Here is a 15,397-nt window from a genome sequence, read left to right as displayed (position 1 = left end):
CCTCTTCCCCGACGATGTCGTCCACAGCAACACCTCGACGTCCCTCATCCACCGTACCGGATGAGGATCCGTTGTCGATCTGGTCGTCCCGCCTGTTCAGCCACCCCGTCCTCCACCTCCAAGGAGCTGCCCCGATGTTCCCCTCGTCTTTCGCGCCACCGCCATTCCCACACCGCCGTCTTCACCTGCACCACCGGAAGAGCATCATCATCACCGTTTCCTCGGATGAAGCTGCGGCCTAATCGGCGCCACCAAAGAGGTTGTACACTAATTGCCGCATTTTCTTCTTGATTCGATCTCACGGTACTGCCGGCGCTCGGTCCCGAGCCGACACGGTGCGGCTCCATCCACGGCGGTGTCGCCGGCCACTTCCTCCACGGCGTCGCTCCCTCGGCGGCGACGTCCACATCAGTAGGAGATGCTGCTGCTTTAGCTCTCGCTCGCGCTGCTTCTCTGCTCTTGCTCTCGGTCCCCTGCCTTGTCTGCTCTTGCTCGCGCTGCTGCTCTCGCTCTTCCTCTTGCTTGCGATGCTGCTCTGATTTAGCTACACTTCAGTCGACTGAATCGACTTTTGGGTCAGTCGATTTTCAGGGGGTGGGGGGGATCGCCGGACTTAAGGAAGAACCAGCCGCAGCGGGGAGGGGGGCTCGCCGGAGAGGTACCCCACTATCTATCTTAGGGTTCAGGGTGGGGGCGGTGGTCGCCGGCGGTGGTGGGGTGGTGGCGTGGGGATCGCCGGAGAAAAAGCTCGGCACGGGGGGGCCTAGAGGGATGGTCGGGGCGGCGGCGGACCGGCGGTGGGGAGTGTTTTCGGGGCGGGCGGAGCGGCGTACCGCCGGCTGCGGGTGGCGGGGGCGGCTGTTTGGCCAGTGGTGGCTAGCAGCTCACGGGGTGGAGGTTGAAGATGAACTGCAGGCCCTTGATTTCGTATCCAACTGCTGCAAAATCGACTGACCAGAGATGAAAAATTCAGCCGACTGACGTGTAGCCTCACCTCTAGTGCGTTCAGTTTCGACAGTAAAATTCAGTTTCGACAGCAAAATTCAGTTTCGACAGTTAAGTTCAGTTTTGACAGTTAAATTCAGTTTCAACGGTTAAATTCAGAGATGAGCGGCTGATGTATTTTACATCTAGCACTTTGTGGTTATGTATTTTACGTCATCTATTGGAGATGCTATTAGAATTCCACTCAGGTTAACGCTGTCTCTCTTGTCCTGCTTCAGCCTCGGCGTCGTACAACTCACCGGAGCTGCTCCAACGACGAAACCCTCCATCACAGCGGCGCGGTACCTCGGGCTCCATCTCCAGATGCCTAAGATCTTCTTCCCCTCCTCCGACAGCCAAGTCAGCCGGAGCATCCTCACCGGCCAACCCAATCACGCTGAGATCGACATGGCTTCGCCAAAGAGGTTGTACACTTGTTGCTTCTCTTTTTTACTCTACATGTTATATATATATTTTCCACTGAGCACACGGAGTAACGGGAAATACGATTATTTTATCCTACTATATGATAAGCAGTGAGGTACCAGGCTACTTAGCTATTCGTGATGGACTCTCTTGAACGCCATCAATATTTATCTCTGCACGTTTGAGCTGTGCATTTGTCGATGGCCCTGGGAGCTGAGCTAGTAGGGCAGTGGCCTGGGTCCAAAGTAATAGAAGTAGCACAAAAACATTTTTTTAGTGTAGGCTTTTCCTTGCTCAAGCCTGCCTACTAGAATCGCCAGTGCTTGAAAGGAAAAGTGAATGAAAAACATAGGAAGTGGAAAGTTTCCTATGGTACTACTTTTCATGAATTTGGTGCAAAGGAATGGAGCAAAGGAAAACTGTAGGATTTGCTCCTTTAGTGTCTCCTTGAAAGAAAAACCGTAGGAATTTTAATTTCCACTTGTCCTCCATTTCAAATTCCTATTCATGAAGCACAAGACTTAGAGATAGTAGCATAATAGCATTATAACCGTAAATTTTTCTTGTGGTTTGACTTAATCTCACCATGCTTCTTTGCATCCTGTGTTCTTCCAATTCTTGTGAACCAAACATCCAGATTGGCAGAAATCCTGTGTTTTTAAATTCTCTGTTTTGCACGTGCATTCCTATCCTATTCCTGTCTATTTCCTATCCCTGCATTGTTATAATCCTCAAATACAAACAAGCCCTTACACAATTACTTCTGTTACAGATATGTGTCAAAGAAAACCTTGTGTGGTTTGTCCTGCTCCTGCGGTGCTGTGTTCCACCCTAGCTCAGCTGCTCCAACGACGGAAGGGTTCACCACAGCAGGGATCCGCTCTCCAGACTGTCTTTCGCCGCCTCAGATCTTCTTCCCCGCCGCTGCCAGCCACGACAACTGCATTACCATCATCAACTGAGCAGATGACCTTGAGGACTACACGGGTCCGCAAGAGAGGTCGCACTCTTTCGTGTCTGCTTACGTTATGCATCGCTTAATATGATGACATGCTACTTTATCGTCGTGTTCACCTATTAGACTCCGAGTCAGGTCCAAACTTATGCTGAAACTTGAGTTTTTAAATGGTTGTGGGGTACATATTGGGGCAACAATCAGTATTATCTGTCTACTATCTCATTAATCTCAGGTGTGTACTATGAGTTTCATGTTGGGTGCAAACAAACATTAAAGGAGCCATTATCTGTATTTTTTAACTAAAGCTATTATCTGCCTGCTATCATTGGTTTTGGGTCTATCCACAGTTTGCTACCATCACTCTGGATTTGTGCATGCACTCCTTACATAATCTCACTATGTTTTATTCCTATGCATGTCAGTTATTGTACACAATGGAACTGAACATGTAGATCAAAAGAGACGAGCCTTGCGTGGCAATAAAATTTCATGCAGATGTCGCTCCATGGTGGGCGCAAAGGCAGCCCCCCTCCACCCATTTCGGATCGTAATCAAGAGGAAGATAACTGTTCTGAGGGGGATTCAGAAGTAGAAGACCACTCCTTTTTACCCCATGAGGTCTTCGCTCTAACTTGGCATGCTGATGTTGGTAATATCATGCATATGGTGCCTTGCATTGCTTACTGTATACATCAAAGATGTCATCTGCTTAGTTTAGACATGCTTTGTGTCAATGCCATCTGTTTAGTTTCTTTATTGTATATGTGAATCATGCAATGCCATCTTGTTTAGCCAGGCATCATATATGTGAATTTTGCAATGCCACCCTGGTTAGCCAGTCATCTTATATGTGAATTATATCATGACATCATTTTTTATTACGTGTTAAATTTGTCAACAATTTTAGTACATTCAATTACTCTTCGTGCGCATCAGCCATTCGGCACGGTCATGGAAAATTCTGGAGTGGAAACAAGGTCTTCAGAGCAGACAATGCTATATGATGAAGCGCATGTCTTGCTGGTTACAGATAGCTCCTCAGAGAAGGATTTAGAGACAGATGACCAGTCCTATTCCCCCCCCCCCGAGGTGCATGCTCTAACTTGGCAGGGTTATGTTGCTCATATCGTGTGTATGGTATCTTGCATTGCTATGTCATTTTCTTAGTTTAGACATGCTTTATGTGAATGCCGCATGTTTAGTGTTTAATTACCATATATGTGAATTATGCAATGCCATCTTGTTGCAAGACATTATATATGTGAATTATGCAATGCTATCTTGTTGCAAGGCATTATATATGTGAATTATGCAATGCCATGCTGTTTAGCCAAGCGTCATATATGTGAATTATATCATCCCGTCCTTTTTTTGTATTTCTCATTGCTTTTGTCGACAATGTCTCTATATTCAACCGCTCTTCTTGTGCATCAGCCATTTGAATTGGTGATGGAGAAATCTGGAGTGAAAACAAGGTCTTCAGAGCAGACAATGCTACCTGCTGAAGCAGATATCTTGCTGGTTACAGATAACTCTTCAGAGGAGGATTCAGAGGCAGATGACCAGTCCTATTATCCCCCTGAGGTGTATGCTCAAACTTGGCAGGGTTATATTACTCATATCATGTATTGTATTGCAATGCTTAGTTTTTACATCATATACACGATATTGAATGCCATCTCCTTAGTTGACACATCATATATGCGATTGCCCTCTGCTCACTTCCTTAGTATATAAATCATATATTTGAATTATATCATGCCATGATGTTTACATAGACAGCATGTATCTGAATTATGGCATGCCAACCCATTTTCTAAAGACATAATATAGTTATATCATCTCATCTTGTTTACATAGTCATCATATTTTGAATTATGTCATTCTATCCGTGAATTATATCATGCCATCATGTTTCCATCGACGGCATGTTTGTGATTTATGGCATGCCAACCACTTTAATAGACACATCGTATAGTTATATCATGTCATCCTGTTTACATAGTCATCATATTTTGAAGTATGTCATTCTATCCTGTTTAGTTAGCCATCATACATGTGAAATTGTGTCATGCTATCCTGTTTAATTAGCCATCATATATGTGAAATTATGTCCTGCTATTCTGTTTGGTTAGACCACATAAATGTGAATTATTTCATGCCCTGTTTTCTTCCCTACTATCCATTGCACCTGTCTATCTTACAATGTCTGTACATTCAATTACTTTTCTTGTTTATCAGCCATTTCAATTGGAGGGGGTGATGGCAGTATCTGTGGGAGTAAAAACACGGTCTTCAGAAAAGATCATGCTACCTGTCGATGGAGATAGAACCACGGTTGTACTTGCCCAAGAACCAGCCCCACCACACATAACCCAGACTCACGCAGATTGTACCCTTACCCAGTTGGACAGAGAACCAGCTACACCCCTTCTAACCCCGACCCCAGCAGATAGTAACCCAGTTCTCGTTGACACAGCACCGTCTCCACCACAGAGCACCCAAACACAAGCAGTTAGTAAGGCAACTGCAGTGCCCAAAGCACGAGGACCACCACTCCGAACCCCAAGTCAACGCTTAAAGCAGAAGAAAAATTGTTCTCAGGTCAGGTTCCGTAGCTATGGTTCATACAACTTTGCTCTTGCATCACTATATTTACTCATACCAACTAATTTCAAATTTGAAGGATGCAATTGAAAATCCAATGGCGCAACAGGTATGTTTTAAACCTGTTTCTTTAACGTGTTTGCTGTTGTAACTTGCTCTATGTTGATTTCAGTTTCAATTGAATAAATAGTTATGTTCTCATGCCATGCACATTACAAGTGTTGTTATTGCTGTGTAGTTTCCCACACTTATATTCTGTCTATGCTGCTTTGTCTTAAATAGATATGATTCGAACTGTATCTATCTTGATTTGGCAACATAAACTAGAATGATATAGACCATACAGTGACCATACTACATAGATATATGTTTGTTTCATGTTGTTATTCTGTCCACCTTACTACTGAACTGGTTTACCAAAATGAGTTTCATATACTACATTGGAAACATGTGGTGTGTTTGTTTGTTTCTCTTTTAGAACGCGGATAAAATATTAGAGAAGAGTACCCCGTTATGCAATGGTAAAGGAAGTAATGCAGATAAGGTTCAAGATAGTGAGACATCCCTGTTGGTCTCCAAGAAAGCTGATAAAAACTATATTGAAGACACTGAGACAACCCCAAAGTCATGTCTTGATGTAGTGTTCGAGTTACTGGCTACTACTGCTGGCACCAGCTCTTCGAACTCGCTGCCTGAATCAGTACGGCTTCTTGAGTCTCAACTTCAAGTTGAAAGACATCGATCAGATGTTATGCGACAGGAAGCCGAAGGACCGAGGAAGTCCCTGCATAATTCAGATGCATACTTTCTGGTGCAACAGCAAGTGTTGGAGGATTTAAGCGCCAAACAAGAGAAAGTTAATAAGCTTGCTAAGCATCTTGCCAGCATTATGGGTACCCAGGATATTGTTTCTTGAGCTCTTCTGAAGTGGTTTCAGATCTGGACTTGTTTTGCTACGGCGTTTATATGCTGCTTTGTTCCCTATATTTGCACTGGTGGCGAACTTTGATGCCCAGTGGATGTAATATGTGTAATAGCCGTGATAGCCTAGCGTAAGTTGCTTGCTTATTTATTTCCTTATTGTCTTGTTTATTTGTTTTTTCTTGTAGTCAGTGCAATTCTTTTTCCGCGGTTTGCTAGTGGCCGCAATAACCTATTTTTTAAAACTAGGCCACAATAACCATGGGCTACATATTTACTGTAGTTAACATGGGCCTCCTACGGGCCGTAGAAACAATGGGCCTTCTACGGGGCGTAGAAACAATGGGCCTTATACGGGCCGTAGATACAATGGGCCTTCTACGGGCCGTATCATCAATGGGCCTTCTCCGGGTCGTATGATCGGTTGGCCAAACATGGGCCAATAACAGACCACATTATGGCCATAAATGAGCTAGAGTTGAAATCGTCCGTTCATGGGCCGACCATAACGGGCCGTCGTTAATCGGCCGTATTTGATGATGCTATGAAAATGGCCCAACGTATTAACGGGCCACAAACGGGCCAACTGTAACCATGGGCTAAATTTGGCCCACAAGCAGAAAATGACAGTAATGGGCCATAAGTAAACGAATGCTGGAAATGAGCCCAAGAATAAATGGGCCCTGAGAAGGCCGAAAGATAACATGGGCTGGAAACGGCCCAACGGAATAATGGGCCGCTAATGGGTATAAAGTGATACACTGTTCATTACGGGCCAGTTTCACCACGTGCCGTTAATGGGTATAAAGTGATACATTGTTCATTACAGGCCAGTTTTACCACGGGCTGTTAATGGGCCGAGAGTTACTAAGGGCCTCATATGGGCCGAAAGACGTCATGGGCCATACATGGGCTGGAAGTTAAAACGGGCTGGAATTATATTGGACGGCCCAGATGACGATACTGGGCCTAATTCGGATAGGCCGTAAACAGGACCTGGGTTAGCGGGCTGTAAATGGGCTATATGCGAACAGGCCATTAACAGGCTTGCCGTGGGCCGGCCCACCACCTTTTGACCAAGTCAAACGGGCCAGCCTTTTCACAGGAATGGGCCTCTGTTGGGCCGTGCCACGTGTCGATGTATCATAGGCGCTTTGGGTCCAATGAGTGGATGACATCTGTCCCAACGGTGAGCCGACACGTGTTTCCTCCAACAAATGATGATTTTACACGTGGAAAATCCCCATTGGTCGGGGCTGTTAACGGATTATCGGATCCAAAACCGGACCCGATAGCTTAACGGCGTTCCGTTACGGTGGATGCCACGTGTCGGTCACCCTTGACGAAAGCACTTCTGTGACGCGCGATTTATCGTCATGAAAGTGGACACTTCCGTGATGATAATTTTGGTAATGTCATGGAACACTTCTACGACAGCACAGGTATTACTATCTTGATTTTGTCATAAAATTATCATGGATGTACATGCATGACAGAAAACGTGACCTACTGTGACAAACACGTATCATCACGGAAGTGTATTTTTTTGTAGTGTGTCCTTCGCCGTGAGGTTGAGAAGCGTGTACTTGTGAATGTCATCAGCCTCTTCCATTTTGCATAGATCGGTAAGACCAATCTCAGTGACGGTCCACAGCTCGCTATTTATCGCCATGAGTCGCTTCCTCATCATGGCCTTCCACTTGGGATAATCATGACCGTCAAAGATGGGGCATGACACAGTCTTCATTCCTGCGGCCGACATAACTAAAAACTCCAGGTGGTTAAACCAAAATCACACAGAACAAGGGAGTACCTTACTCTGATACCAATTGAAAGTGCGTTAAGTCGACTAGAGGGGGGTGAATAGGCGATTTTTATAAATTCTTCACTGAGGAATTTCAGGGTGAGGAAATTCCTAAGCGAAGAACTACTTGCAGCGGAATAAGTACTCAGATGCAGACATAACATGACATAGGCATAGTCATCATGATGAAATGGATAAACAAACACAGAGTACAGAAAGTGAAAGCACATGATAAACAGGATGAAGACAAACAGACTAAAGAAATTGAACTGAGGAAATTTAGAAAGACTTCAGTCAAAGTCTTCAAACAGATATGAACAAGCACACAACACAGTAATGAGGAAATGGAAGGGTTGAGGAAATAGAACCAGTAGGCTTGGTGAAGACAGTGATTTGGTAGACCAGTTCCAACTGCTGTGACAGTTGTACGTCTGGTTGGAGCGGCTAGGTATTTAAACCTGAGGACACACAGTCCCGGACACATAGTCATCACCGTATTCTCCTTGAGCTAAGATCACATGGACCTCGCCCAATCACTCGTGGTAAGTCTTCAGGTGACTTCCAAACCTTCACAAACTCGGTCACTCGACGATCCACAATTTCCTCTTGGATGCTCAAGACCATGACGCCTAACCGTCTGGAAGATGCACAGTCTTCAAAGGTAACAAGCGTCGGATCCACACATGAACAATTTCTTCAGTGATGCCCAATCACTTTGGGTTTGTAGGTGTTTGGGTTTGGGTTTTCCTCACTTGATGATTTTCGCTCAAAGTCCTCGGAGGATGGGATGCTCTCAATGACAAGTGTCAGTTTCTCTCGGAGCAGCCAACCAGCTAGTGGTTGTAGGGGGGCGGCTATTTATAGCCTAGGGAGCAGTCCGACATGATAAGACATAAAGGCCCTTCAATGATATGACCGTTAGGTGGGTAGATATTTTGGGACAGCTGGCGCATAGCACAGCAACGGTCGAATATTTGATCTATCAAATTCCTCAGGGCTATCATGTTCCTCACTTGTAGGCAATCCGCACTAGCGAATTCCTAACTCCTCAGTCAGAACAAATTCCTCAGAGAACAAAAGAACTTTGTCTCTGTCACTGAAGAATTTGACTGAACTGTATAAGATTTCCAATGGCTTCACTCGAAAGGATTGGTAGGTGCAGGATTTTGAGATGAGCATCACTTGAAAACTTTTCCTTAGTTTTTCCTCGACCCCTTTAACAGTACGGTGTTTCCTATGACTCAAGAAAGAGAAAATGAAACTACGAAAACAAAAGTCTTCGCGCTTCAAGTTCCTCGCATGAATATCAAGTCTTCACGGACACACCAATTTCTTCACTTTCAAAGTCTTCGGTTGAAGACATTCATTTTTAGGGGTCGACTTTCTCTGTAAATATCAAACTCCTCATAGACTTATAGACCTGTGTATACTCACAAACGCATCAGTTCCTTAACCTATAAGTCTTCAATACACCAAAATCACTAAGGGGCACTAGATGCACTTACACGGGACGCGCGTCGGTGGCGCCTTCACTGCGCCGCCCGTGAGGCATCAATGGAGGCTGACCGGCGCGGCAGCGCGGCAGCCTTGGCCAGCCTTGGCATTGATTCCCGCGGGAACCGAGGAGATGGGGATGACGAAGCGGCGTCTCGCTGACTCGACGGGCCCATCCTCATTCGCGCCAAAATCGCTTGCCCCGGCGCCCCCGGGCGCCCCCCAGCGCGTCGGGTTCGGCATGGGTCTGTCGGCGCCAATTCGGCCCAAACCGGCGAAAACGGGCTCCTAGGGGCGCGACTGGGCCGATTTTTGGGCGCTGACGCGAAAAAATCGGCTGGGGGGGCGTGTTGGGGGCACGGCTGGAGATGCTCTTACTTTCGCAGATCTTCAATGGAGCGTTCCTCAAGCTAGAGTCAACAAAGCCACCATCAACATGCTACGCAGGGTCGAGCCATATGTTTCACATGGGTATGTTGTATGTCTACATTTTGGTTCTGTAGGTACTGGCAAGGTGAAATGATTGCATTATTGCTGTCATGGCCTCTTGGCTAAACAAATGTACAGTGCCTATAATATCATTTTGGTCATAACTTTGACTAAATATGTCTTTAGCCATTCTTGAATCCTAGGGGGTTGAACACTTTGTGAAAAGAGTGGTCTGAAACATAATCACGCCATATATTTCTTAAGCTGAATTAGTTGTGAAGCAAATTATAGGCCATGAGATTTTTTGCATCATGAGGATAACTAGTCAAAGGTATATTGGGTATTGCAAGATTCTCATGTGATGTTCCATTTGTAGCTAATTGTATAAAATCGTTACGTTTGTAGCTAGCTAGCCAAACCTAAGGAGCGTTAGGGGAGTTGATGTACAAGCGAGGTTTATGGCAAGCTCAACAAGCAAAGGATTACTCTGACTAACAACAAAGTCATCGAGGATGTTAGCAGTTGATTGCCCTCATTTGATCTCTTTACTTTGTATTTCCAAACGCAACTCTGGTATATGATATTCTAACCATTTTGTTGGTCTCATCAGGGTGTTGGAAAGCTCAACACGATCTTCTTTAAGGGACCTTGTCCACAAAGATCTTGACCCTCGGTCGGCCTGCACTTGAAGGAGGCGAATAAGTTCCTCTGGCCACTCAAGTTGAAGGTGCCGCCAGGGGGGCTCAAGAGGAAGAGGAACCACTACGTTGAGGGTGGTGACACGGGCAACCACGAGAACAACATCAACTAGCTCAACAAGAGGATGAACTAGGTTGTTTGGCATATCATCATGGTCCCTTATGTTCGAGCGATGTTTTGTTTGTTAATCACTTTAAGCATTCTTTACATCAGGAAGAAGTGGATGGTGGATGTAATTTTGATATTTCGGAACCATGCATGTGTTGGACGAACTTGAGTATGTGAAGGTTTTGAGATGTATTTAATGATCTGGCTCAACTTTCCACTGATTCTTTTGGACAAACAACTTCTAAGAGAAAAGAAATAAAACACAAAGAAGCAGGGGAAACAAACATCTATCACAATGCTAAAAGAACAAATAGAGCAAAAGTACTTGTGCAACCTCTCTAGTGCTTGAAATGGCATCGGCGACCGGAGGGCCACGTAGGGACATACCGACAGTCTTGTAGTTCACCGGTCGGTCAACATGGTTCATCTCCGCTTCGCCGTGTGCAAAGTTGCATTACCCCTCAAAGCGGCATCTCCCACTGCCCAGAGGTTGCACAACTCTATCTTGGGATCACCCTACTGGAATGAAGGAGGAGGAGGAGGAGAAGGATGCACAGCTGGGGTAGGAGAAGCGTTGGTGGTCGGCATGGCATGTCCAAAGTAATTCGCATATCGTGCCATGAAATCTTTGTTGGGACGAAATCTTTGTTGGGACATAGCGTGAACAGCATCCACAATCTCACCGCGCTGGAGGGTACAGATGAGTTGCTTCGTGTCTGCCAAGGGCTCGTGGGGACCTTGGGCAAATACATTAATTATTTTATGGTAAGTTTTTATACTTACTTAACTTAATTGTACATATTCTAGTTTCTTACCAAAAGTACCATAATATAGTTTTGATGGGTCTAATTTTTTTTCTATTATAATTAACCGCGTAGTATTGTTGGTAAATAGTAGTATGGTGTGAATTATTATGCAATTGTAATGTATATCCATGGAAACTTTGTCTTTGTTAAATTTTAATTATACCATGTAAGAAAATTCTTTATGAGCACTCCATGTATGTGCTTGTGTTCATATATATAAGTATCATTATATCATGGTAGATGTTTCTAAACTATTGGATGTAATAACGTCTTATATTATGGGGTGGAGGGAGTATTTTATAGTGTATTACTATAGGTAAGCATATCTATAGAAACTTGTAGTGTGTGACAAATGTTTCTGTAAACTGCGCTCAGTACTAATTTGACATCATATGCATGATTTGTTTTTGTATTTAGAATATCATCGTTACTATAATAATCAAACAATATAAAATATTAGTGATTCTATTTTTGCATGTACATGATCTGGCTATTTCATATGCTCATCTAGAATGCACTTGGTTTGACTGGTGCATGAGACTGCTCATGCCAATTTCTCAAATGAAAGGTTGTACATTAATTTAACATCAAAATCTAATTATTATGGCATGTAGGTTGCCCTACTCCTCCTTGTCTGGCCTATAGGTCACCGTACTAGTAAGACGATGTGACGTTGGTGTAATGTGGCGTTGCATGTCATGATCGGGTCGTCCTTGTTCTTGCCGTACAAAAAATAGTAGGCAACTATCTTGCTTCTACCCTTTCATACTTGACCAGAAAACTAAAACAATTCGGTGCCTTTATTTCCACATATCATGGTGATCTAGATAATGAACTATGCTTGTGTGCTGCAGATCATTGCATTGCATCCTTGAGGCTCCCGGCGAAGCCTTCTAGCCTCTTCAACCTTTCTCTTGGAGAAGCCGCTTCACCCAACTGTTTCACAATTGCACTACCAATGATCACTCCATTTGCACCCCATTCGGCAATCTATGTCCACTATAAGTGGATGTCAGCAATGTAATTATTTTATTATGATTTTCCAAATCAATATTATAACTTTTTGGTCAATCTTCCGGTGTGTTATTTACCTGGCTAACATGTTTTGGGGTCCGGTATGCCAAAGCTGACTGCTACTGCCATGTCTATGACCTGCGAACAACCACAAATGATATGTGGCTGGTGATACTTCGAACATAACGCCGAGGGAGGGAGGAGGGAGACAGACACTATTTCTTTCCTGGTTAACAGAAAAAGAATCGATGGTTACATTTAGGCCTTCATGACGAATTGTAAACTCGTGGATTCGATCGATCCCCGTTGAGGATCCTGTGGATTCACCTCCCCCATGCCTCGGCTCAGATTGGTACATAGGTTAGGGTTTTATTCCTCGTAGGGGTGAAGCTTCAAGGCGTCGTCCACGGCTCATGCGCTGAGCCACTCGAGGCGGCTTGCTTCGTCGGCTGTGGCGGTGTCCGCGCCGGGGAGGCTTGTGGTCGCCGTGGCGCCGGCGCCGGCCTCGTTCGACCCGGCTTCGGTGCTCAGAGCGCCGCCGCGCGTCCCAGCGGCGTTCGTGCCCGTCGCCGACTGGCGGAGACTGGTCGTGAGGCAGACCCTGTCCAAGATCAAGGAGCAGGACAAGGTAGTACATCCATCCGTCGCGCAATCGCGTTGGGATTAATCTAAGGCAAGGGCTGCAAGGCACATCAATCAATTGTTGCGCTTGCGTATGTATGCCAGCAGACGGCGTTCATCCCGTACATCACCGCCGGCGATCCCGGCCTGGCGACAACAGCGGAGACGCTCAGGCTCCTTGACGCCTGCGGCGCCGACGTCATCGAGCTCGGCATGCCCTTCCCGGACCCCCTACGTGGACGGGCCAGTCATCCAGGCCTCTGCAGCGCGAGTGCTGGCCAGCGGGACGAGGATCGATGCCGTGCTGGCGATGCTGAAGGAGGCAAGGTGACGCCGGAGCTGTCCTGCCCGGTGGTGCTCGTCTCGTACCTGGGCCCCATCGTGCGGCGGGGGCCAACTTTCCCGCCGCTCTCAAACATGCCGGTGTGCAAGGTCCTCCTACTACTCCGGAGCTGCCCCGGTCTATAATATCCGTTCCACCAGGTCTTATAGTGTCTGATCTTCCTTATGCCGAGACATGTCCATTCAGGAATGAAGCCATCAAGAACAACCTAGAGCTTGTATGTGCTCTCGCTCCACTAATATATACATTACGAGTATATCTGACACAGAGCTGGATTTCTAGTACCAGCAATCAACATTTTTTTTTGTTTGAACTTATGTGCTAATTACGACACCAGTCACACATGTAGAGAGGATGAAGAAAATCACGAAAGCTTCAAAGGGGTTTGTTTACCTTGTACTGTAAGCCAAATGGATGGGTAAATTTGTCCAAATTGTTCCCTGCAAGTTTGTCTTTCTCATGCTGGCCTGATTATTAAAATCTTTACTCTGTAATCTAATCAAGCAGGTACTAAGTGTCAATGGAGTTCCTGGTCTTTTTTTTTTAAATGGAGCAACCGTGGACTCGCGTGTCAAGGATCTTCTTAAGGAAATTAAACAGGTCATCAACAAACCTGTGGCTGCTGGCTTTGGCATACCGACACCTGATCATGTTAGACGGGTAAAACAAACCTATTTATGGATAGAGATTCACCATGAATTAGTACTGTATTTTTTTACTGAACTCCAACAAGCTAATTAAAATTTAATAAATAAACACAGATAGATGCAGTGATCATTGGCAGTGCGATGGCCCAGCAACTGGGTGAAGCGGCTTCTCCAAAAGAAGGATTGAAGAGGCTAGAAGAATATGCCATAGTTCTTAGAGCGTCTCTAGCAGATCCTGTATAATGCCCCGATCCATAAAATAGCCGTCAGAATATGGGTCCGTGCAGAAAATCGTGCCCGATCAGACCACGCAAACGCGTTCGATCCATAAAAATTTTTGCGAGGCGCGGCATAATTCCCATCCCAACCCGTGAAAACGCGGGTTTCTCCCCCCCCCCCCCCCCCCGTCCCATCGGCGCCCTGTATATAGTGGTAGCGGTTGGCGGGGAGGACATTTCAACCTGCGCTTTTCCGCACCCACCGCCGCCCCTCTCCCCCTCGCCCCACGCTTTTCCCCAGCCCCCGCCGTTGGGCCGCCGCCTATGATTCCGACCAAACTAGCCGGAGGGCTGCCACACGCCCAAGCTTGCCCTCCGCCACTTCCTCCTGCGTCGACGGGCCGGAAAGTTGCAGATCGGTGGATGTTCGTCGCGGTGGCTGGATTTGGCGTTTCTGGCCACCGGTGGTTGTGCCAAGCCATGGATTGGTCGGGGAGCACCCCGCGCAGCCCCGGCAAAGCCCCAGCGCCGCATGCAGGTACTGGTTCGTCCTGTAGCCGCCGTCGTCGGTTTGCCGGCAAGGATTCAGCCGGCCGTCGCCCGGGCTCGGCGCTCGCGCAGCGGCTCGCTGATGCCGCTCATACAGTGCGTCGACTGCATGCGAACAGTGCTGCGGCTGACTTCTAGCATGCCGAACCACCCCGGATGGGTATTCTTCAAATGCGAAAACGACGGGGTATGTTGTTCTTTCCATTCAGCTTTTGTCAACCTATTCGGTTCAATTTCGATAGCTTATGGAGATCGTCATGTGTGTAGGAAGATGGATGCTCATTTTGGTTTTGGGAAGGAGAATACATTGATTTATTGATAGAAAGAAACTTAATAGATGTTTGTGCACTCCTTAGTAGAATTGAGGCTAATGATGTGGCTGCATGTGCAATTAAAGAAGAAACTAGAGGGAAAGCAACGTCTACTTCTTTAGAACCAAAGAAGAAGAGTGAAGAATGCAAGATCAAGAATCCGCAGATCAACAACGAATGCACGGAGAAGATGTTGGTTCAACTAGTGGGAGCAGTTATGGAAGTTGGATATATTCTAAAATGCCTAATTGTGGTTCTTGTTTTCTTTGGTATTGCTGTTCTAGAAAAGATTTGTGAATTATTATGTATCCAATGCCCTTGAAGAAAATAAAAAAGTAAAGAAATGTGTTTTCCTGCCGGAAATTGAAATGCAAATTACTGATATCATAACTGCGGGGTCTGACTCTGTTGCTGCCCGCGCTGGCCCGCAAAGCCGTTTTTCCGCAAACTGTATACGC

The 15,397-nt window shown here is 45.9% G+C and overlaps 1 protein-coding gene across 1 annotated transcript; it reads left to right on the top strand.

Moving 5' to 3' along the window:
- The first annotated feature begins 10,954 nt into the window (after positions 1 to 10,954).
- LOC109758453 (indole-3-glycerol phosphate lyase, chloroplastic-like) lies at positions 10,955 to 14,104 on the top strand. The gene is made up of 5 exons (XM_073499405.1): positions 10,955 to 10,992; positions 12,641 to 12,878; positions 12,977 to 13,303; positions 13,722 to 13,874; positions 13,976 to 14,104. Exons 1-5 carry the CDS (start codon positions 10,955 to 10,957, stop codon positions 14,102 to 14,104), a joined length of 885 nt encoding a protein of 294 aa, XP_073355506.1.
- The last annotated feature ends 1,293 nt before the right edge of the window (positions 14,105 to 15,397 follow it).

This window comes from Aegilops tauschii, chromosome 5 (assembly GCF_002575655.3).
Source record: "Aegilops tauschii subsp. strangulata cultivar AL8/78 chromosome 5, Aet v6.0, whole genome shotgun sequence".
Classification (NCBI taxonomy): domain Eukaryota; kingdom Viridiplantae; phylum Streptophyta; class Magnoliopsida; order Poales; family Poaceae; genus Aegilops; species Aegilops tauschii.
Note: the sequence above shows the minus strand (reverse complement) of the source record. Positions and strands in the feature narration are given on the sequence as shown.

Coding starts and splice junctions, on each gene's coding strand:
- LOC109758453 (XM_073499405.1), top strand. CDS start 10,955: ATGAAGGAGGAGGAGGAGGAGAAGGATGCACAGCTGGG. Junction 12,879..12,976: donor AGATCAAGGAGCAGGACAAG/GTAGTACATCCA, acceptor TATGTATGCCAG/CAGACGGCGTTCATCCCGTA. Junction 13,304..13,721: donor CAAACATGCCGGTGTGCAAG/GTCCTCCTACTA, acceptor CTAATCAAGCAG/GTACTAAGTGTCAATGGAGT.